Source organism: Rhinolophus sinicus, linkage group LG15 (genome assembly GCF_036562045.2).
Source record: "Rhinolophus sinicus isolate RSC01 linkage group LG15, ASM3656204v1, whole genome shotgun sequence".
NCBI classification, from domain to species: Eukaryota; Metazoa; Chordata; class Mammalia; order Chiroptera; family Rhinolophidae; genus Rhinolophus; species Rhinolophus sinicus.
The window spans coordinates 21,935,899-21,958,267 of NC_133764.1; the positions used below are offsets into that span (position 1 = coordinate 21,935,899).

A 22,369-nucleotide genomic window follows, 5' to 3' on the forward strand; every position below is an offset into this window, starting at 1 on the left:
GCTAACTCTAGTTTTTCTCTTGGAGGTATTCCTTAAGAAATCAGTGGTGGGAACCCAGTGGTTTCCCCAAGGGGCAGTACAAGAATTCTACCCATCCCTGAAAGCAGGCTACATAGGCTGCAGGGCACAGTGCCAAATGTTGGAGCTTTGTTCAAAAAGTGTTAAGAATTTCAAAAAAACAACAGCAGAGTACTAAACTAAGCACGGGGCTCTGTGCAACTGCACTTGTCACACTACCATGAAGCTGGCCTTGCCTGGATGGAGGGAAGCTGTCACCAGTATCGCCCAGGCATCATAAGTCTCACAATGATATGAGACTGGGTACCTATTACATGCTGGAAAAGCACTCGGTGCTTTACCTAAGCTATATGACCCTAAAGCAATTCTACGCAGCAGGTATTATTGTCCCCATTTTACAGAGAATGAAACTAAGGCTTAAACAGTTTAAGTGATTCATTCAATGACATACAGCCAGTGTCAGAGCTACGACCAAGTTAGTTGAGACGTAGAATAATCTTATTCCTTGACTTTGTAACCTTTCTGCGCAGGCCCACTGTCTTCTGACAAAACCCAAGCGTAAACTGAGGCTATTACACCCCAAAACTAGAGAGTCAGGGGAGAGCTATGATTTAAAGGCTACTCAAGGAATCCAACTTGTGTAGCAGCTAAAGTGCAATTTTAGGGCCGGCCTGGTGGCTCAGGCGGTTAGAGCTCCGTGCTCCTAACTCCGAAGGCTGCCGGTTCAATTCCCACATGGGCCAGTGGGCTCTCAACCACAAGGTTTCCAGTTCAATTCCTCGAGTCCTGCAAGGGATGGTGGGCAGCGCCCTCTGCAACTAAGATTGAACACGGCACCTTGAGCTGAGCTGCCATTGAGCTCCCAGATGGCTCAGTTGGTTGGATCACGTCCTCTCAACCACAAGGTTGCCGGTTCGACTCCCGCAAGGGATGGTGGGCTGTGCCCCCTGCAACTAGCAATGGCAACTGGACCTGGAGCTGAGCTGCGCCCTCCACAACTAAGACTGAAAGGACAACAAAACAACTTGAAGCTGAACTAAGATTGAAAGGACAACTTGACTTAGAAAAAAATAAAAAAAGTCCTGGAAGTACACACTGTTCCCCAATAAAGTCCTGTTCTCCTTCCCCAATAAAATCTTAAAAAAAAAAAAAAAAAAAGTGCAGTTTTATAGCTCCAGGATGAATGGACCCTCCACTGGTTGGAAGAGAGAACTCTATGCATGGCAAAATAATGGCCAGAACCCGGACTCCCTTCTCCAGGACAAACAGGAAACACAATGAGGTCTTTACCTTGATTAAACAGGGAACTTATGGCATCTCACTTAATGATAAAATATTGGAAACAGTCCATTAACATCAGGAACAAGGACAATGGCTATTCAACCAAGTTGCTTCTAGTCAACTTAGTATCGGAAGTCAGTCTAGCCAGAGCAATAGGGAAAGAAAAAAACGAGGGAAAGCACCTTTTCAAGGGTGATTTTTGATGAATAATGTATCTAGCTGTAATGTGAGTTCCATACACCACAGAGCCTTCCCCAATGTCCATCCCCAACACACACAATTGGAGTTTTAATTCTATGCCAGAAGACAGCAAAACCTAGTGGGATATGCATCTAAGTCCCTTATCTCCTTCTGGCTCATACTCAGGAACAGGTAGACCCTGTAGGTTTTATTCAGCTTTATTTACCCCTAAGGCTACATTTGACTTTAATGCCAATCATATCTTCCTTCTCTGAGTGTTTGTCATTCTTTCACAACTTCCCTAGGGAAAATCGGAAAATCGAAAAGTAGATCTCTGGTCTAGCTTTTTATGGTGAGCTAAGCTGAAAAGGTTAGGATGCATGGTCTTTGCTACTATCCGGGCAGAATATGAAAAAGAACTTTACTGAAACATTTATATATTCATAGCCAAAGGCAGCATGAGAATAAAAAGAAGTAGGGTTTGGAATCAGACAGATTTGAGTTTGGATTCTGGTGCTACCGTCTGAAATGAAATGATTCCCCATGCCACAGGCTGTCCTAAGGTCTAAATGAGATGTGCATAAAGAGCCTAAGCACAGGAGAACCTCAATAAACTTGTCTTTTGGACTGTGGCAGACACTAGTGGTTGCCCACCCAAGGTCCAATTCCTCCACACCCACTCCCTCCTGTCTATTAGCACCCCCATTTTCTTCCAATGATCACAGGATGTGCTTAAGGAAAGCCTGTCCCCAGCCCCAGCTCCAGGGTTATTTCCTGGTTCATCTAAGCCAATGACAGTGGTCCCATTTCCCTTGCCATGATTTAGACGTGGGTGCATGAAGCAAGTCTGCACCAATGAGATGAGGTAAGTCTGCTTTCATTGGAAGGAAGTTCTGATGTTTCCTGGTTCTCAAAAGGACCCAAGGAGGTGTTCACTTTCCTGCCTGTAGGTATTGTCTTATCTGGATTGATGCTCAGAATGGCTGCAGTCAGGCTTTGATGAAAACGAGCTTGGAGACAAAACTAACACAGAAGGAGGGCAGAGCAAATAGATGGAAAGGCCCTACTATGCCCCTTGACAATGAGCCACTGAATGAGGCAACCTTGGAGTTCATGTTCTTAGAAATAATAAATGTCCTTATTGTTTAAGCCTCTTTAAGCCAGGTTTTGTTACTTGTAGCAGAAGGCAGCCTCAATGATACGCAGACCTTTTGCCTCAGAGAGCCTTGGAGGAGTTCAAAGCGCCTGACTTAAAGTCATCAAGGACTAGCACATAGTAGGGACTCAACATTAATTTTGTCTAATATCAACATACAATAGTCCTCTGTAGAAGGATATGTAAAAAGACACTCTGGGGACTCAATGACTATCAAGATCAGGAAAAAAAAACATTCCTGAATTCCTTCATCTTTAAAACACATTAAAGCCCACCCATTCATATATTTAACAATTACTGAGCTCCCGTAATGTGTAAAGAACAAAAGAAAATTAACATAGGAGCCCTTAAAGTGGATCTTGAGCTCATGGGCAGACAAGTGCACAGGAAGTATGCGTGGTACAGGGGGGTGATGAGAAACATCTATCTGGACCACCGTTAAGACATAGGAAGGAAGGATGTCAGGGTGGGTGTGCGGGGGGGCGGGGGCAGAGGCCCCACAAAAGGGAACAAAAAGCACTTGGGTAGAAGAGCCAGCCTGGTCTGAGGCATGCTGGGGAATTGTCAGTGTGGTGTGCCCAGAGCAGTGTGCAGTGACAGCACGCAAGATGAGATAAAATCCTGGTCTAAGAGCAAGGCCCAAGGAGGAAACCAGGTCCTGCAGGAATGTCACAGGGTGGTCTGGCATAGCAGTGAATGGACAGCCTTCCCGTGGCCAGAGAGGCCACCTGGGTGAGGGCTGTGGCACCGTGAACTGGAATAAGGGCCTCAGCAGAAATGGAACTGGATTGAAATTAAAGGCACCATGAGATCAGAAAGAGCCCTGGCCTAGGGATCAGGAGTCCTGGTTCCAGACCGTTCTGTCACTGGGACTGTCACTACTCCATGGGCCTGTTTTCTCCTCGGTTCAATGACAGGATGGGCCAGATAGATGATCTTTACAGGCCTCTCAAACTGCATTATTCTAGGGTCCTCAGGGACTAAGCACCTAGAAACATGGCAGATCTGCCCAGGGCTGAGATGACAACCAGGTTCCACCCTGAATGCCAATTCCAACTGCGATTGGTTGTGGTTACCTGGAGTGTCGTGTGAAGGAAAACTGCAAGACTCCAAGATCTGCAAAAAAGAACGGCTGATTGATTGGTGATATCTGCACAGGTTCAGGATGCCCAAATGGTTAAGAGTGGGCAGGCATTGGCCTTTCCTAGCTTAACATATTGTTTCCTACCATGGTTGCAGAAAAGTGCCAACCACTCATGGTATAAGGATACTGGAGATTAATTTCTCCTGGGGTCCACTGTGAGAGAAGCAGTGCCAGGGCCCCTGCTGTTAGGCTCACCAACCGTCCTCAGGCAGATGCCCTCGAGCCAGCCCCCCACACATTCCCAATCCTCTGTGCTTCTTGCTTCTATCCCTGCTGTGTTTATCATCTCTAAATGTCATATCATTCCTTTTCTTGCAGCCAAGACACAAGTAATTAATTAGACAATAGGTTCTCTGAGAAAGGCGATCTTCCTTTAAAAAATGTGTTCAGTAAACAATCTTGATCATTTCTTTACTTTGCCTTTTATTTTCCTTTCCCTGGTGTCCTCCTCCTCTCCCAGCCAGGGTTACAGCTCTCAGACGAATGGCCACAGTGCTGGTAACAGACAGGGGGGTTATTTCATACACTAGGGCACTGGGCTGTAGTACAGCTGGCAGGAAGAGAAGGGTAATTATATTGCATCTTGGAGCCACCGGCAATGAATTTCTGCATAAAGACTAGATTTGCCATGTATTATTTATGCTAGCATCAATTTTCCCAGCTGGCTCTATTTACTGAGCAAATTCTCCTCTGTCTGTTTATGGGCAAGGCCATGGTTCAGCACCTCTGGATACTCTATACTGTGGAGGGGCCCCACAGGGCACCAGGCACATTAAACAAACGGCTGGATTCACCTGGAGCAGGTCACATCCTCCCTTTCTGTTGAATTATATCCCTGGGACTGCGGCGAGCTCTTGGTCTCACCTCGTCCTGGTGATGCGTGCAGGTGTGCGAGACCAAATCAGCAAGAGCAAAAGAGGAATAACCGTTTTGGGGGGCCTCACTGGGGGAAACTGAAAAACAACCTTCTGAGGGGAAATGAGGTGGCTCCAGAGCTCAGGGAATTTCCTTTTTATATTTTTAAGAGCAGGACATAGATGAAAAAGCGTTTTGCATTTATGAGGTTACTTCAACCCAGTAACTCAAAGATAGCTAAGAGGAAGAGAGCTTCATTTTATAGTTGGAAAAAGAGAGGCAAAAAAAAAAAAAAAAAGAAGAGAAGAGAAGCAAAGGCAAACTAGAGGCTTCATGGCTCAGTCGCTGTGTCAGGACAGAGTGCAGGTATGATGGTGGCACACAGGGTTATCCATCCATCCGGTCACTATGGTTATCTATCCAGAGGTACCCAGTACAGTGAGTGAGTGTGCTTCTTCAGAAATGCCCCAAGCCAGGGTGAACTCAGCTCCTACTGGAAACACACACGGTAGAAACAAGAAAACTTGGCACCAGCATGAGTTTCTGGGTCCTTCCACCATAGCACCTTCTCTCGTCTGTAGCTCTGTATGTTTCCGCAGAGACAGAAGCTAAAGAAACTGAGATGTCTCTTTTACCCAGCTTGAGAGCTTCTCCTGCGGTCCCGAGTGCGGGGTGGCAGTGAACAGCAGGCATTCCTGAGCAGGAGAGTTAGGGGCCTTGATGTCTTCCCTCTTCCCAATCAACAGCAGGGTCCTATCTGATCTTCCTGTAACACTGGGTTCAGCTCTGGAGTCCCCCAGGTCCCAATGTCTACCGTCTCCTGGAAACCTGTTGGCTGGAAGAAAACAGGAGGGAAGGGTAAGTTTTTCCATTAAACAACCCAAGTGGATAGCTTCTTTGGTCGTAGGGTCTCAGCATCCAAGAATTCCTCTATAAGACATCAGCAGGCATGGAAACCACCCTGAAGATCCCAGATTACTGCCTATCTCCTGGGGCCGGCTCACCAGACGCGGAGATTTGGTCAGACACACTGTGCGCTGGCTGCATGGCGCTCCTGCTCCTTCACTGAGGGCCATGACAATCCGGGTGCTGGGCACAAAGCTCCAGGAACGGCCCAAGGCAGGTTTGAGCTTCCCGCTGTCCCTGTCTCGGATCATGTGGTTGGTCACCTGCGGCAGAAAGGATCCAAGACTTGCAGATCCATAATGCAAGCATAGAGGCCATCTGTTCCTACTGCTTCATTTTACAGATGGGAACACTGAGGCCTAGTGCAGAGAAATGCCTTCCCCAAGGCTCTATAATTTATCCATGGCAGGTCTGGAACTAGAAGCCTGGGCTCCTGACTTGTACACAGCTCTTTCCACTAAACCACGATGCCTCATGCTTGACTCTAACAAAGGCGATGAGGCATGTGTCTGGGAATAAGCAGCGCCGTCTGCACTTTCCTGCAGGGAAGCCAGTGGTGGGTTTTAGCCTACTACCCCCCAACCCAGCAGATGGGCATCCTGAGACCATGTGCATCCAGCCCTTTGTGTCAGGGGGTGCATCTGTGTGAATGGGGGTGGTGGGGAGTCCTAATGTAGTGGGTCAGCTCTACTCTGTCCAGGCTAGTCAGAAAGAAGCAACCTGAGCCTCGTGGTATCCTCCTGAGGAGGTGCTCCCCACCCACCCACCCCGGCCCCCCAGGGCAGGGGCTGTGGCTTGTTCATCACTGAATCCCCACTGCCTGAGCCAGAGCCTGGCACACAGCAGGGGTGAGGGAGGCCCTAGGACCCAGTGTAAGGAACAAAAGAACAGGAAAACAGATCCTCTTACACTGCTGGTGGGTGCAAAAATTAATACAGGCTTCCTGGAAATTTGGCAATGTCATAGCTAGACATTTCAAAACACATGTATCCCTGACTTAGTAGCTATATTTTTGGGAGTTTGAGAAAATAATATGAGATGTGCAATGAGATTTAGGTAGAAGGGTATTCACTATAGTTTTATTTAAAATAGAGGAAAACTGGGAATGATCTAAAGGCCCCAAATCAGGAAATGTTTAGATCATTATGATATGCTAAGGGTCGGCTAACTGTTGTCTACAAGCCAAATCTGGCCCAAAAATTGGTTTTGAAAATCAAGTTTTCTTGGAACATAGCCATGCCCATTTGTTTAGATATTCTCTGGGGCTGCTCTCATGCTATATGGGCAGAGTTGAGTAGTTGCGACATAGACCATGAGGTCGTAAAGCTTCAAATATTTACTATCTGGCCCTTTACAGAAAAAGTTTGCCGACCCCTACAACATAGATATTAAACAAGATAATATGTAGCCGCTAAAAATGGCACTCTTAAAGAATATTATATTAAAATAAGACCGGGTTTTATATTATTTTTTGCTACAAAAGACGCATTAGAGCTGATTGTCTGGCTCGGTCTTATTTTTGGGGAAACAAACGGTATTTAAAGACATGGGAAGTGGTTGAGATGGTAAGCTATTTTTTTTCAAACAAGGTTACTGTTTAGTTGGAAAGTTGGTTAAACGATTATGTATATATGCAGAGAGAAAAGATTCTATGGACATAGGTAAAAATATGGTTTCAGTGGATGTGGAGATTGATTACTATGTTGAACTATTTTAACCCTTTCTGAGAAGCACACAGACTGTTATGAAATTACTCCATAAGCAGAAAACGTTACTTTAAAAGCAAAAAGATCCCTTTCTATGAAGCTCTGGAAAAGGCAAAACTATTGGACTGCAACCAGATCAGTGGTTGTCTGGGGCTGGAGGACCCTTCTGGGGTGATAGAAATATTCTGCGTCTTGATTACGGAGGGATAACAAGACAATACAATGGTATCAGTTAGTCAAACTTCAAACAAGGAGAAAGTAACTCTATATGAATTTACCTCAATTACCCTGACTTAAAGTAAAAAGAAAAACAAGACTGTCCTTGACCCCTTGGCCATTTACGGTCTGATCCTTTCACGGACCAGTGCTCTAGATGACCCTGGGAAGTTGGGCTGTGACCCTTTCCTAAAGGGCCACTCTCCTAAAGGTTCAGAATTTGCCATTTAAGGGAAATAAAGAGCTATAGCTAGAAACCGTGTTGCTGTCCCCCCTTGGTGAAGCCCAGGGATCAGGGGTAAGACAAGCACGGTTGGCCAAGCCCATTGCCTTACCACCACTGCCACGCCAAGGTCCCGGGCCAGGGTCTTTAGCTCTTGGGCCAGCTGCATCATCAAGGCCAAGCCTGGGGGAGGAGAAGCAGAGAGGGAGGGCAGCGGGGCATCAGGGCCTGGGCTGGCCAGGGACGGGACTCCAGAGCTGGGAGACAAGGCCATGTCTCTAACCCTGGGCTCTGTCACATCACTCACCTTCCCTCTGCTGACCTCCCAGAAGTGGGGAAACCACGGCGGTGACTGAGTCCACAAATACCACCTTCACAGTCCCTGAAGAATCGCTCACCTGGGGGGGGGGGGGGGGGAGCAGGTGCACTGAACCAGTTGGCCTCCAGGGGGCTCCCATTACAGGACAAGCTTGCTCCTCTCAGAAACTGGTAACCTCTGACCATGGTGCAGGCATCAGGCAATTTCAGCAATGTCGTTTTTCCCCACCCCCATTTGTATGTGTCACAGATTTTACCGAAGACTTGGGTGGATAGAGAGGGTTTAAATTACAGGACATCACAATACCCTAAAGTAATGAAATCTGGGAAATTCTTGTTCAGAGTCCTGTGGCCCCTGGTTAGGAATTTTCTTAGTGGCCATCTTTCTGCTGAGGGACAGCCCTCCACCATCGTGTAAGGCCCCTCTTTTCCCTCTCCTGCTTACTTCCCAAATTCCTAACTTCCTTTGCGTTTAGCCTTCTCTCTACTTTACTGTCTCCTTCTAGATTAGGCTTCTAGGGTCTCACCTTCCATATCTAAAATGGTTCCTAATGAAGACTACATACGTAGACAGTCATTTGTTAAAACCGTTTTTTTGTCTGTACACAAACATTAGCATCCTTCTAGTTTCTTGGTCCTAAACAGCCTTTGATGCTTCCCTTCTCCTCTCCTTTACTCCTATGTCTAAGTCATTTGCCGATTGTTTCCACAACATTTTTTTCACTTCATGTCGGCCAAATCTTGGATATTCAGCATTATCTGCTCTGCGTTTTGCACGTCTTCCTTCATCTTCCACTTACTGCCTCTTGACCAGCCAACTTGTCTAAGAAAGGATGGCAGAAGAGAAGCTAAAACTGCAATCAGCTTGGGCCTTCTTTAGTCTCTGGGAGAGCAGGTTGAAATCTCTAGCTAAAATGAGAGAGTAAGGCTTTCCCTGCTTGTAACGGTGGTGCTATCAGGTCCTCTGTGGCAGACAGACCACTACGGTGGCCCCCACAACACCCATCATTAGGTTCTCAAGCCCCTTGTATAATCCTCTGCCCTTGACCGTGGGTGAGTCCTGTGACTTGCTTCTAATAAGAGATCACAAGGTGTCGCCGTGTCACTCTCTTGATCAGCCTATGTTATATGGCAAGGGTAATGAGACGTCACTCCCATGATTATATTACGTTACATAAGACTGCGTGTTGCATTTTGCTCACTCTCGTGCTGTCTTGAAGAAGCCAAATGGCGATGCTGTGAACTGCCTATGGAAAGGGCCACACGGCAGGGAACAGTGGGAAGCCTCTAGGAATGGAAGGTGGCCTCTGGCCAACTGCCAGCAAGAAACTGAAGCTGACAACCTGACTAAATTTGTAAGCTGATTCTTTCCCAGTTGAGCCTCCAGATGAGAATACAGCCCAGCGACCACCTGATTACAGCCTACGGAGACCCTAAGCAGAGGTCCCAGCTAAGCTGTGCCTAGACTCCTGACCCACAGGAATTGTGAGGTAATAAATATGTTGTTTTAAGTCACTAAGTTTGTGGTAACTTGTTATACAATAATAGACTATATACCATCTTATGGTCCTACAATAAAAACTACAGTCTGAGCTGGGAGTGAAGAGATTTGGGTTATAAGCTTAGTTCTTATTCTAAATATGTGGTGACTTTGGGCTACTTCACTGAACTTCTCTGGCCCTCATCTCTAGAAATGAGAGGGTTGGATTAGATCAGGACTATATGACTTCACGTCTCAGCACACAGGTGGGTCATAACCAGCTATGACTCCGATGGGTAGTCGTTGTTCAAAAGTTTTATGTTCTAAAGTTTGCAAAAATGGTATACAATTCTGGGTATGCCCACAGGAATATGTCATGCTTTGGGGTGAGAGAAAACATGTAAGATGAAGTAGACTATTCTAAGGTGTCTTCCAAATCTAAGAGCCTGTTAAGTCAGTGCACCAAATCCTGTCGAAGCACCTAGCAGGTGTAGCGGGACCCCAACCCAAATACCATTCTGACTGAACCCTTGTTAACGGACTCTTCCCTGTTAACAGAATTCTGAATATGGTCAAGTACTGGGCAGAGATCTCTTGACACTGGGGAGGGAAGGCCCACCCCTGGTGTAAGATACACATTATAACTCAGTTTGGGCCAACTAGATATAAGGGCAAGTGGGCAGTCTACCAGTGGTTTTGGAGAAAGATTTTCTTCCCTGATAAAAGAGAAGAGGTACTGAGTTTCATTGCCCTGAAGATGGATGTGGATATATAAAATCACGAGGCTTTTGGCTATGGCAGCCACTTTGCAATCCTGAGGTGGAAAAGCAAGAGAATCAGACACACCAACTTGGAGCCCTGATCTTGTGGCCCTGCCAACCTCCAGACTCATGAGATAATTAAATATCATCATGGTCCAAATGTCTGTCAGACAGACTCTGTTACCTGCAGCTGAGAACTGACCCAGCGGGGGAATGCAGAGATGAGTATGACATGGTCCTTGCACTCGAGGGGCTGACTGTTGAGTGGGGAAGATAAGCATGTAAACAATGAGGCTCGCAGGAATGAATTACGCACACGGAATCCCACCTGGGAGGGGCACGCACAGCTGGACTCACCAGATTGCACATCTGCATTGCCCAAGGGTCTGCAGTAGGACACCTGCCCACACACAGATGGCACCCGGCAAGCTGTGTGAAGCCGGCAGGGGAAGAACAGCAGGCTCACCTGTTGGGCTACAGCACCTCGGAGATCCTGCAGTACATCCAGCATCTGGAAGATGTCAAAGGCATGCACCACCTGGATCCGCTGGAGAGCTCCTGCCTGAAGGGGTGGGAAAGAGAAGGAGGGGTTTTCAATAGAGGGAGCAGGAGGTCAAGCAAGATGAAGAGAAATCTAGCAGGAAGAGGCAACCTGGATACAGGACTCAGGTCCAGGATGGCAAATGGGTTTTGTCTAATGAGACACTTCTCACAGTGGTGGCTGCCCAGGTGCTAAGCTGCAAAGCCACCTCCGAGCTCACAGGGAAAGAGTGATGGGACTGATTAGTGGTATCCGCCATGAGCAAGATATGGGAAAGAAACACAGACGCTGGGTGTTTGCTGGCCCTGAGTTAGGGTTTGCGAAGAGTTGGGTTTCCTGGAAGGATACTGTGGGTATCATTCAAGCTGGGATGATGTCATAACAGGGGAGATTTAAAGAATACCGAAAGTATTAATAGAACAGCAAGTTTCAAAGCCAGAAATGACTGTTCATCCAAATGGCCCAAATTCTTGCAATGTATGGGATAATGGAGTCTTTTATGTGTCAGAGCTTCAAAGGAACCCAACCATCTTCCTGTCCCTTACCTGCTCCTCCTCATCTGAGGTTCTGGCCTGAAGTAGCTGGAGGATGCGGGAGGCTGTCAGCCCTCCATTGGAATCAATATATAGGATCTTCTGCTGTAGGCTATAGGCTACATTTGCAGCCACACAAAGACATACCTGAATAGAGAGACAGGGCGTTGGGTGAACTTGAGCCTTCGAAGAGAACCCAGAATGGAAGCTCCCCACCAAAACTAGTCCAGATCCCAGTGATACGAACGGGTCAAGTTCAAGCCCCACTCCTCACCACCCATCTTCTCTCTTCTGAGTTCTGAATCAAAAGCCGCTGACAGAAACTCTCCCAGGGATCCAGGATTGTACACCCACCTCCCCCCATCCTCCGGGCTGCTGGCCGCATGTGTACCTGGGTTTTGCCGCTACCCGGGCCTCCTACGATTTCAGTCACTTCTCCAGTATAGAGACCAGCATCAAGCAGTTTGTCCAGGCTGATGGCAGAAAAGTGGGGAAGAGAATCAATCCAGGCAACTGGGGAGTATGCAGGGAGTAGGAGCCAAGAGGAAAAGCAAGACATTCCTTCCAAGCCCTGGTTCTGTCTGGAGACATTCAGAACGTCTCTGGTCAGGAGGCTTCCCTTGGTGGTTTCCTTTGAGGGAAGAGGGCACGGCTAAGGGTTCCTCCGTGACCCCTCCTCATCCTTTCACGCTCAGCTTAAAGAGAGTCTCTCCACAGAGGTCTTTGCCACCCCCTCAAAAGTTCTTCCTTCCATTTTCCATCTCAGTCCCTTGTGTGCTTCCGTGATAGCATTTCCCATCATTTATCTTTTTTAAAAAAGACTTTTAAATAATTACAGATTCACAGAAGTTGCAAAACAATGTGCAAGGTCCCATGTACCCTTCACCTAGTTTTCCCTAATGGTAGTATCTTGCATTATAAGATCAATTGTATTACAGTACAATATCACAAACTGACATTGGTACAACCTACAGAGTTTATTCAGATTTCACCACTGTTATTTCTGTGTGTGTGTGTGTGTGTGTGTGTAGTTCTATGCAATTTTATCACACGTGTAGATTTATGTAACCACCACAATCAAGATACAGAACATTTCCATTGTCACAAGGCTGTCTTGTGCTACCCTTTAATAGCCACGCCCCCACTCCGACCCTAGTCCCTAAACTCTGGCAACCACTAATCTGTTCACCATCTCTATTATGTTATTTCAAGAATGTTACGTACAAAGAATCATAGAGTATGTAACCTTTGTGATTGTTTTTTTACTCAGCATTATTCCCTTGAGATCCATCCAAGTTGTTGTGTGTATTAATAGTTTGTTTCCTGTTATTTCCCAGTAGTATTCCATGGTATGGATGTATCAAGTTTGTTTAACTACTCACCCACTGAAGAACATTTTAGCTCTTTCCAGTTTGGGGAAATTATGAATAAAGCTGCTATGAACATTTGTGTACAGGTTTTATGTAAACCTAAGTTTTTATTTCTCTGGAATAAATGCCCAAGGATAAAATTGCTGGATTGTACAGTAAGTGCATATTAATTTTGTAACAAATTACTAAGCTGTATTTTCCAGCGTAGCTATGACATTTTGCTTTCCAACTAGCAATGTATGAGTAATCCAGTTCCTTCACATCCTTACCAGCATTTGGTGTTATCATTTTTTTTTCTTTTTCTTTCTTTTTTTTTTTTTTTAGCTATTCTGGTAGGTGTACAGTAATATTTCATTATAGTTTTAATTTGCATTTCCCTAATGACTAATTATGTTGACCATCCTTTTATGTGATTATTTGCCACCTGTATGTCCTCTTTAGTGAAATGTCTGTTCATGTCTTGCCCATTTTCTAAGTGGATTGTTTTACCATTGACGTTAAAGAATTCTTTATATTTTCTAGATACAAGTCCTTTGTTGAATATGTGGCTTTGAAATATTTTCCACACTTTATAGCTTGTCTTTTCATCCTCTTTTGCAGAGGAAAAGTTTTTAATTTTGATTAATTAAAAATTATCAATTGTTTTATTGATCATACTTTTGGCGTTAAGTCTAAGAACTCCTTGTCTAGCCCCAGTTCCCAAAGCTTTTCTCCTATTTTGTTCTAAAAGCTTGATAGTTTCATGTTTTACATTTAAGTCCAAGATCCATTTTCACCTTTCGTATAAGGCAGGAGGTTTAGGTTTAGGTTCATTTATTACCTATGACGTCCAATAGCTCTAGCACCGTTTGCTCAAAAGGCTATATTCCTCCTCCACTGAAGTGTTTTTGCATCTTTCTGAAAAATCAGTTGGAGATACCTGGGGTCTATTTCTGGGTTCTCTATTCTGCTCCACTGATCTGTGTATCTATCTCTACCAATACCACATTTTTCTTGATTACTATAGCTATAAAGTAAGCCTTAAAATTTGATAGATTCCTCCAACTTTATTCTTCTTTTTCAAAAATTGTTTTAGCTGTTCTAGGCCGTTAGCTTTTCCATAAAGTTATTAGAATAAGCCTATTTCTACAAATAACCTTGCTGGGATTTTGGTAGGAACTACATTAAATCTATAGATCAATTTGGGGAGGGATTGACATTTTTGCTATGTTGAGTCTCCCAATCCACAAACACAGCATGTCCCTACATTTACTTTGGTGCTTCTTTGATTTCTTTCATCAGCAATTTTTAATTTTCCGCATACAGATCCTATATTTGCTTTGTTACATTTAGACCTAAGTATTTCATTTTCCTTGAAGCAATTGTAAATGGTACTGTGTTTTTAATTTCCATTTCCACATGTTCATTTTGAGTATATAGAAATGCAATTGATTTTTACGTGTAATTCTTGTATCCTGCAACCTTGCCGAATTCACTTATTTGTTCTAGGAGTATGTAATTATTTTCTATGTGCTTGTTTTTGTCTGTCTTCCCCATTTGCCCAGACTACCCCGGGGCCAGGACTGAGCCTTGTTCACTTACACCCCCAACACTGGCAGTGATTGAAACACAGGAGACGCACAATAAACATTCCCAGAGAAAAGAGCGAAAGAACGGAGCTATTTAGTTCCTATTCTTGTCAGCACTCTGGCTGTGGGAGCCTTGGGATAAACTCAAGACACAGCCAATGCCTAATTCAGGTTTTGTCCTTGAACCATCATGAAATAGGTCACTACCTACCTCCATGGCCTGCCCATCCGATAGGCTGAAGCTTCGCCTCCTACACCACAGCCTAATCATTGGCTCTGTGTCCTGACCACACACACCCCTTATCCAACCCTGCATCCATCTTCACAGGTGCCAGTCCTCTGAAATGGCTCTGGAAGATCTCCCATGACCCTCTGTATACGCCAAGTAGCACCTTACTAAGCACCCCGTCTATTTCAATTCCAGGGACCCCACGATTAGAACCACAGGTCCCTACCAGTCCAAACACTCTGGTTACCACTGCAGCCCTGTGGCTTCCTGGGATGACTGCGTTTATCCTGTCTCTGTTTAACAAGCACCTTTTTAAAAACACATCCAGCCTCTGCCGCTCCTGGATGCCATTCCTCCCCCTGAGATTAGAGAACCCGCAGTCCCATTGCAGCAGCGCTTCTCCCGGTGTTGTCCCCAGAGCAGCAGCAGCAGCAGCAGCATCACTTGGGAACTGGGTAGAAATGCAAACTCTCAGGCCCCACCCCACACCTAGCGAACCAGAAACTCTGGGGCTAGAAACTGAATCTGAGTTCCATTTCCGGGTGATTTGGAGGCATGCTCCGAGTTGGAAAACCATTAAGCTAAGCTAGTGATCTCAACCCTGCCTGCCTATTACAATCACCAAAGGAGTTTCAAAAACAGGCCGGTATCAGCGGTTCCCAAACTTGCTTGTCGCCTGGGAGCTTCAAAAAATACTGATATCTGAGTCTCATCCCCAGAGAGTGCGATTTGTCTATAGAAGCCTGGCTTTTGCATGTTTAAAGTAAGCACTCAATAAACAGTCTTGAAAGAATGAATTACAGGAGAACAGTTAGAAATTTCCAAATTGGTGATTGAATAGTTAATTATGGGTAAACTGTGATTTATACATATTCTATAATATTGTATGACCATTAAAATGTTTTGAAGACTTAAAGACGTTGGGGAAACGTTAAGACATTGGAGAGAATGTTAAGCAAAAGGGATGACAACAATGTGTACACTAACAGGAATCTTAGATATCATGGACACAAAAAGGCTAAAATTATTAACTGAGGTGGTTTTTCTTTTTTTCTTTGTTGCCCTGTGTGTTGCAAATTGTCTCATGAGCATGTATTACTTTTATAACCAGAAAAACACTAAATGTTACTATTTTTTATGATGCTGTAACATTCAGACCTGTAATAAAAACGTGTCTATTAAAAAGAATTCTCAGGCAGCCGACTGACTCAGTGGTTAGAGTGCAGTGCGCATAACACCAAGGTCACAGTTCGATTTCCACATGGGCCAGTGAGCTGCACCCTCCACAACTAGATTGAAAACAACGACTTGACATGGAGCTGATGGGTCCTGGAAAAACACACTGTTTCCCAATATTCCCCAATAAAAAAAAATTTTTAAAAAAGGATTCTCAGGTGATTCTAATGTGCGGACAAGTTTGGGAGCCACTAGCGTAGAGCAGTTAAATCAGAATTTCTAAAGGTGAGACCGAGGCATAAATATTTCTTAAGCTTCCAATTGATTCTAATGTGCAGCCTGGGCTAAACCATTGGGTTCTCCAGTCAAGAATCAAGCACATTCTTGACCGTGAGGATCACTCTGCATAAGGAATTTCCAAATCCACCTCCCAGCTGACTTTTCACCTGTTTTGTTCCATGTCTCTTTCTGCCCAGAGGACCTCTCTACTGATCACCTCTAACTCAGCACACTGAAATGGAGAGGGACCCCGCTGCCGTGTGGAGCAGAAGAATACCTGGGTTTTACCACTTGTTTTGGATACAAGTGACTTCCTGGGATGTATCCTCTACCTTTCCCTCTGAACTGGCTTTTAGTCATTCCTTCACAGCCATTCATTCAAACATCACCTGAATGCCCCACATTTCCTGAAGGCCTTATTCTAAAATAAGGGAGATAGAGAAATGAACAAAACATGTCTATGGCCTTCAAGGAACCACTCAGCCTCCCTCCCCCAATCCACACAGCTTCTTCCAAGGTACATTACATGTTCTATCGTCCTCATAAAGGTCCACACTGCATATCAGCACTAAAGGCTCTGAGAAGGTCTATGACAAAGATATCTCTTTAACTCAGGTTACTGGAGCATTTCCCAAATTTTTGACTAAAGAACTCCCCTCCTGGTTCCCTTTAAAACATCACATCCATTCACTGTCCACAGACCACTGTGAGGAAGGAGAAATCTAGGGAGTCATCTTTGATTCTTCACACCTGAATCCTACCTGGCAGTAAGGCTTGCCACTTGTCCTCGTCAATACGTCTCCCGCTGTCACCTGCCTTAGATCGGACTCACACACCCCACCGCTGCCATCCCTTTCCTTGGTCTCTCTCCTGCCAGCCTCCCTAGTCCCATGCACCCTGCACACTCTACCACACGCCTGTAGTTCTAATTTCACAATACGCCCCCCTGCCTTGAGGGAGACTACAGGGTAGATGCGTTAGAGTCAGGTTCTTAGACTTAGGGGTATGACAGATGTGACTTCCAGGGCCTAGTCTGCCACTTACTAGCTGCATGATCTTGGGCAAGCCACCTAATCCGAGTCCCAGTTTCCTCATCTAAAGAATGGTGATTTTAGTTGTAATGCATCATTGGTGGTTGGGAAGGACAAATGAAATAATGCACCATGAAGTGTAAACACGGTGCCTGGCCTTTGGTAAGCACTGAGAAAGGCCACACTGCCTCCTTCACAGACACTTCCTGTGAAGTGTCCGCTCTGATCTCCCCTGCAGTGACCCTCTGCAGCTGCAATCCTGCCAGTTTACGACTTGACTGCTCCATAAATGCTCCCTCTGAGGATGTTGGTTTTATAAGCTCCCTAAGCCCAAAGGCCAAGTCTGTTAATCACCCCTTTCTTATGCGGCCTCCACGCATGCATGCACCTCTCTGCTGTGTTCACCTGCTCTTCTTTCCACTCACTAGACCCCACACTCAAGTGCAGAAGCCTCACTCGCACACCTATCATCTGAATGTTATCTGGCACCCAATAGGCACTCAGCCAGTGCTTGATGGTAACAGCCTCAGACCCCCAACCCGGGGGAGCAGGCACCATGCTGCTGAACCTTGCCAAGAGAACATGTTATGGAAACAGCAAGGGCCAAACTGATCCAAAAACCTTTCAGGTGGCAAAGTTCTTCATCAAATTCCACACCAACAGGCCCTTGGCTAGAAACTGGCTGTTGTCCTCCGTCTCCCTCTCTTTCAACAACATGGCAGAATGTATTAGGTTGGTGCAAAAGTAACTACAGTTTTTGCAATTATTTTTAACCTTTTAAACCGCAATTACTTTTGCACCAACCTAATAACTAGTCCTTTATGGAAGCTCTCTTGTCCCCTCCTGCTGCAGAGTATGGGGCATGCACCAAGTTCTAGGTCAAGTACCCCAGGGCTTGAGCCCCACCTCTGCCCCTCACTCCTCTTGGGTTAAACTGAAGTAGCTTAATAATTACTAACTCACAGGATTCACTGAAGAGATTATATAACCTACAGTCAATGGCTGGCACACAGTAGGCACTCAACAAATGTTAGTCCTGCCAAGTTCCCTCTTGCACTATCCTTAAGTTAAAATAGGAGGTAGGGCCAGAGAAGAGTTGCTCTGATATGCTGAATAATAGTGAAATATTGACATCTTGTGTTACAGGACAGTAGTTCTCAATCAGGGACAATTCTGTGTCCACCAGGGTCATTTGGCAATTTCTGGAGACATTATTTGATTGTCATGACATAGGGAGGAGGGAGGTGCTACTGGCATCTAGTGGATAGAGACCAGGGAGGCTGCCAAACATCGTACAGTGCACAGGACACCCTGATCGCCACCAAATAATTATGTATCCCAAAGTGTTAGGGTGTGAGGTCGAGAAACCCCGTTTAAGGTAAGAGAAGTCAGAAGTCTTGACCATTGGTCCAAACTGCCCTCACCGCTGCTTGAGAAACCCTGCTCTCTAGACTCAAGCATCAAAACCCAAGCAGGAGGCAGCCATGTCCTCCTGCCTCTGACCTTCTTCCGCAAGCACACATACAAACCTTCCAATGCCGGTAGACAGGATGGCAGTGGAGGTCTTCAGTTCCTCGTAGAGATCAGCGCCATTGAAGGGAAAAGCTGAGAATTGGGCGAGCAGTACCCGCCTCAGCGCAACCAGGGCCTGCCGGAGGGGTGGGGACAACTCAGGATGAGCACATGGGCACTTCAACCCAAAGCGGACCAAGAGTACTCAGCAACGAGCAATGACCAGCCAAGGGAGGGGGCATCCCAGGGTCTCCTACGCGCCCCCCCCCCCACTTATCAATCTCTCGGAACCCTTCCCTCCCTTGGCTCAGGGATGGACATGTAGAAACACCCAGGTTTGGAAAGTTTAGTTCGTCAGCTCACCTTATAAGACAAGCCACATTTCTGAGCTACCTCCTCCAGGTCTGCGGAAACCAGGTCCACCACTGAAAACAAAACACGTATGGATGATTGGCAGGAAGGGCGGGGCTTCCCGCACTTGGCTTTTCCTCATCTGTGAAATGGGGTGACAATGTTACTTTAAGGCAGACCATCTCAGGAGGCCTACGGGAACTGCCAGAGCCACAGGACCTGCCGCGGTGCCCAGCACACAGTAGGAGCCTGCCTGGAGTTTGGCGTGCCCACTCCCACCCTCCGAGCCTCTCCAGAAGGGTGGGGGGCAGAGGAAGGCGGAGCTATCCCCCTCCCGGGTGTGTCAGGGCGGTGCGGGTGGCCTCCGCGGTGTGCCCAGCTGTGTGGCGCGCACACGCGGTCACCTGTCTTGATCCCGCGGCTCCTCAGCAGCTGGACCACGTCCTGGGTAAGGCCTGGGCACAGTCCGGCCCTGAGCACGCCCATGTTCCCTGGGGACCCCGGGCCGCTATTCCCGTGGGCATTCGCGGGGCCCTTTCTAGACGCCTCCCGGCGCCTCTTTCTGGAGGGGCCCCGGGCCCGCGGGGACGAAAGGAAGAGGCGGCGCGGAGGGTGCGGACCCTGCCGGGTCTCCCTTGCCCAGGGCCCGCCCTCCCGGGCCGCAGGGCCGCTTCCGGCTTCCAGGCTCCAGGGCCGGACCGATAGCGCCATCTGCTGGCTGCGAGGGACGGACGCGCGCCTTCCTGCGAGCCTCGGTTCTAAACGCTGGGCCCGGAAGCTCGACAAGGCTAGCCATCCCTGTGCACAGGGGACCTGCTTGTTAGTGAGGGCAAGACAGTGAAGAGAAATCAAATCAATTAAATAGCATGGGGGCAGCCGGTTGGCTCAGTGGTTAGAGCGCAGTGCTCATAACACCAAGGTCGCGGGTTGGATTCCCACATGGACCAGTGAGCTGCACCCTCCACAACTAGATTGAAAAAACGACGATTTGACTTGGAGCTGATGGGTCCTGGAAAAACACACTGTTCCCCAATATTCCCTAATAAACTTTTTTTAAAAAAATTAAATATTACAGATTATATCATTGGTGCTAAGAAGCAACAGAACACACAGAAGACACCTGCTTCTCTGTACTTTCCATTTTTTAATGAATAACAGCAAAAACCCTGAGTATATAGAACACAAAAAATAGGATTTGTTATTTTTAAATGTCCTTTGCTTTGTCTCATCCTGGAAGAAACAAAACAACCTTACAGGGTTATCTTCTCATAATCCAATGAGGCAGGTGCTATTTTTATCCCTATTTCGCAGATGAGGAAACTGAGGCTCAGGGAGATAAAGTCATATGCCAAAGACTACAGACCTTGTAAGGGCAGAGCTGGATTTAGAACAGACAAATCCCATCTAAGTGCAAAGCCAATGCTCTTCTCTTCTTACTCCCGAAGTTGTATGTTTTCCTACTGTACAGTGGTGTCCTGGAGAACAGAAATAATGTCTGGCCCATCTTTGTTTCCCTCTGCAGCACTCCCAACTGTCGCTCAACATATGAAGACACTTGGGGTGCGGTTGTGGCATGTTTAGAAGTCTAGCCGTAAAACCTGGGTATATGTGAGCTATGAACTCCATGAACTTATGGGCTTTCCCTGTGCCTATATGACTGAACACAGTGGGGCTGTGCTGCCTAGAATTTTTGGATAGAGAGCCTCAGCATTCTACAAAGTCTCGTACTCCCAGAGACCCATTCCAGCGCTGCCTCCCTCCGTGCCCAGGTGTCTTTCTCCCACCATCCTTCTCCTCCTTCCCAGGGCAGCACCAAAGCGTACAGGTGGTAAGCATTTTGAGATCTTTGGAGGACAGAGTTGCTGTAACCACAGAGTATTTGAGCTGGAAGGGTGATGGAGTCTGTTCCTTAGCTCTGCCCCACTCTAGATCCTGGCCCTGGGCAGCAGGAGAGGCTCAGATCAAGGGAGAGGCTTGCCCCTAATTGTTATGCTCTGTGATGTTTATGAAGTCAGCTCATTGCACCCCCATCCCACCCAAACTAGGGTGGGTCCACTGCCCCCAGTTTCTCTCTGCCTCCTGTCAGCTTGGTTGTCCTGTATGGTGACAGCTGTGGTCCCAGACAAACTAGATGGCATCAGAGGTGCTCTGTAAAGTGGGAGATGGGGAGGAGACCATGCTGAAAAAGGAAACCCTCAACGTTTCGAGTGTGCTTGATCAAAAGTCGAAGCCCTTTCCAAACCCCAAGTCTATGAACAGAACGGTTGCTACCAAAGGACTCCCACTTTCCTCAAAAGGCAGTTTGGTTAACTTCTTGGAGGAAGATACCATCAATCTACTGTAAGATACAAGTCTGGTCCTTTTCTCCTTTCTTATGCCAGAGCTGAGGGGTGGAGAAGGGTTGAAGAAGCGGTACTTTCTGGACCTGTCACAACCCAGGTCCTGAGCTCCCAGGGAAGAGCATGTGTGCAAGATGCACCATGGATTCCGGACCCCAAATCACTTCTTGGAGGCATGTGGGCCTGCAGTTCCAGGAGGCCTTTCGGGATTAGTCAGAGATTTGTTAACAGTGCTCCTCATCTACTTTGTCTAGTTAAGGTCTTTTTCCCACACCTCCAGCCCCCCACAGACACCCCTGCTCCATTCTACTCCCCTAAGACTCCTCTTCTCAATCCTCCCTTCTGGTACCTTCTGCTGCCTGATTATATCCCCCCAGTAGTCTGCCTGCTTTTGGACTGAGGCTTATGTTCCTCCTCAGTAATTCTGGGTTCCATTTACTTCATTCCACAAAACTCTTTGAGCTCCTGCAAGGTGTCTAGCCCAGGGTTAAGTTCTGGGAATGCAGAGCTGAAAAGCACACTCCCTGCCTATAAAGAGCACCCAGCCTGGGGTATGTGTGCTGGGAGGGTGCCAGGAAAGAATTGAGAATAATGCAACTAGGAAAGGACACTGAGGAACCAGAGGGGGTTTAGTATAGCTTGGAAGGGGGTTCAGTTAGGGAAGGCTTCCTGGAGGAGGTGACACGTGAGTTGAATCTCCTAGGAAGGGAAGCAGTGAGCCAGTGAAGGGGTGGTGGTGCAGGTTGATGGAGGCTGAGGGAGTTATCTGCAGGGCATTTTCATGGGTGTGTGACCTATGTAGTCATACACAACCCCACACTTAGAAGGGCCCAGTGCTTAACTTCAATGCTCTGCTGTCACTGTCTTGAAATTCTTAATAATTTTTGAAGAAGGGGACCCACAAACTATGTAGCTCGTCTTGATTATAGAAAAGGGATGTAGTGTCCATTCCCCTTAATGGACCTGTAAGTAAGCAGGTATGGCTAAAGTGATGGATGTTTATAGGAAACTTCATGGTATAGTAGGAAAGTCTAGGGCTATGAGCCCAAGTTCAAATCCAAGTTCTACCATTTAGATATATGGCTGTAGACTGAAGGTCATTAATTTGCACATTGGGGTTAGCACACGTCTAGTAGGGCTGCTGTAAAGATCAGAATAGAGTATGTCCAGCACGTAGCCTACTTCTTCCCTGCCTT

The 22,369-nt window shown here is 46.6% G+C and overlaps 1 protein-coding gene across 1 annotated transcript; it reads right to left on the bottom strand.

The window, feature by feature from the left end:
• Positions 1 to 4,182: 4,182 nt before the first annotated feature.
• On the bottom strand, positions 4,183 to 19,513 carry RAD51D (RAD51 paralog D). The gene is made up of 10 exons (XM_019732590.2): positions 19,239 to 19,513; positions 18,847 to 18,908; positions 18,501 to 18,619; positions 11,710 to 11,791; positions 11,331 to 11,465; positions 10,711 to 10,806; positions 7,993 to 8,083; positions 7,798 to 7,868; positions 5,639 to 5,803; positions 4,183 to 5,469 (listed from the first exon to the last, which is right to left on the bottom strand). Exons 1-10 carry the CDS (start codon positions 19,318 to 19,320, stop codon positions 5,374 to 5,376), a joined length of 999 nt encoding a protein of 332 aa, XP_019588149.2. The 5' UTR covers positions 19,321 to 19,513; the 3' UTR covers positions 4,183 to 5,373.
• Between the last annotated feature and the right edge of the window lie 2,856 nt (positions 19,514 to 22,369).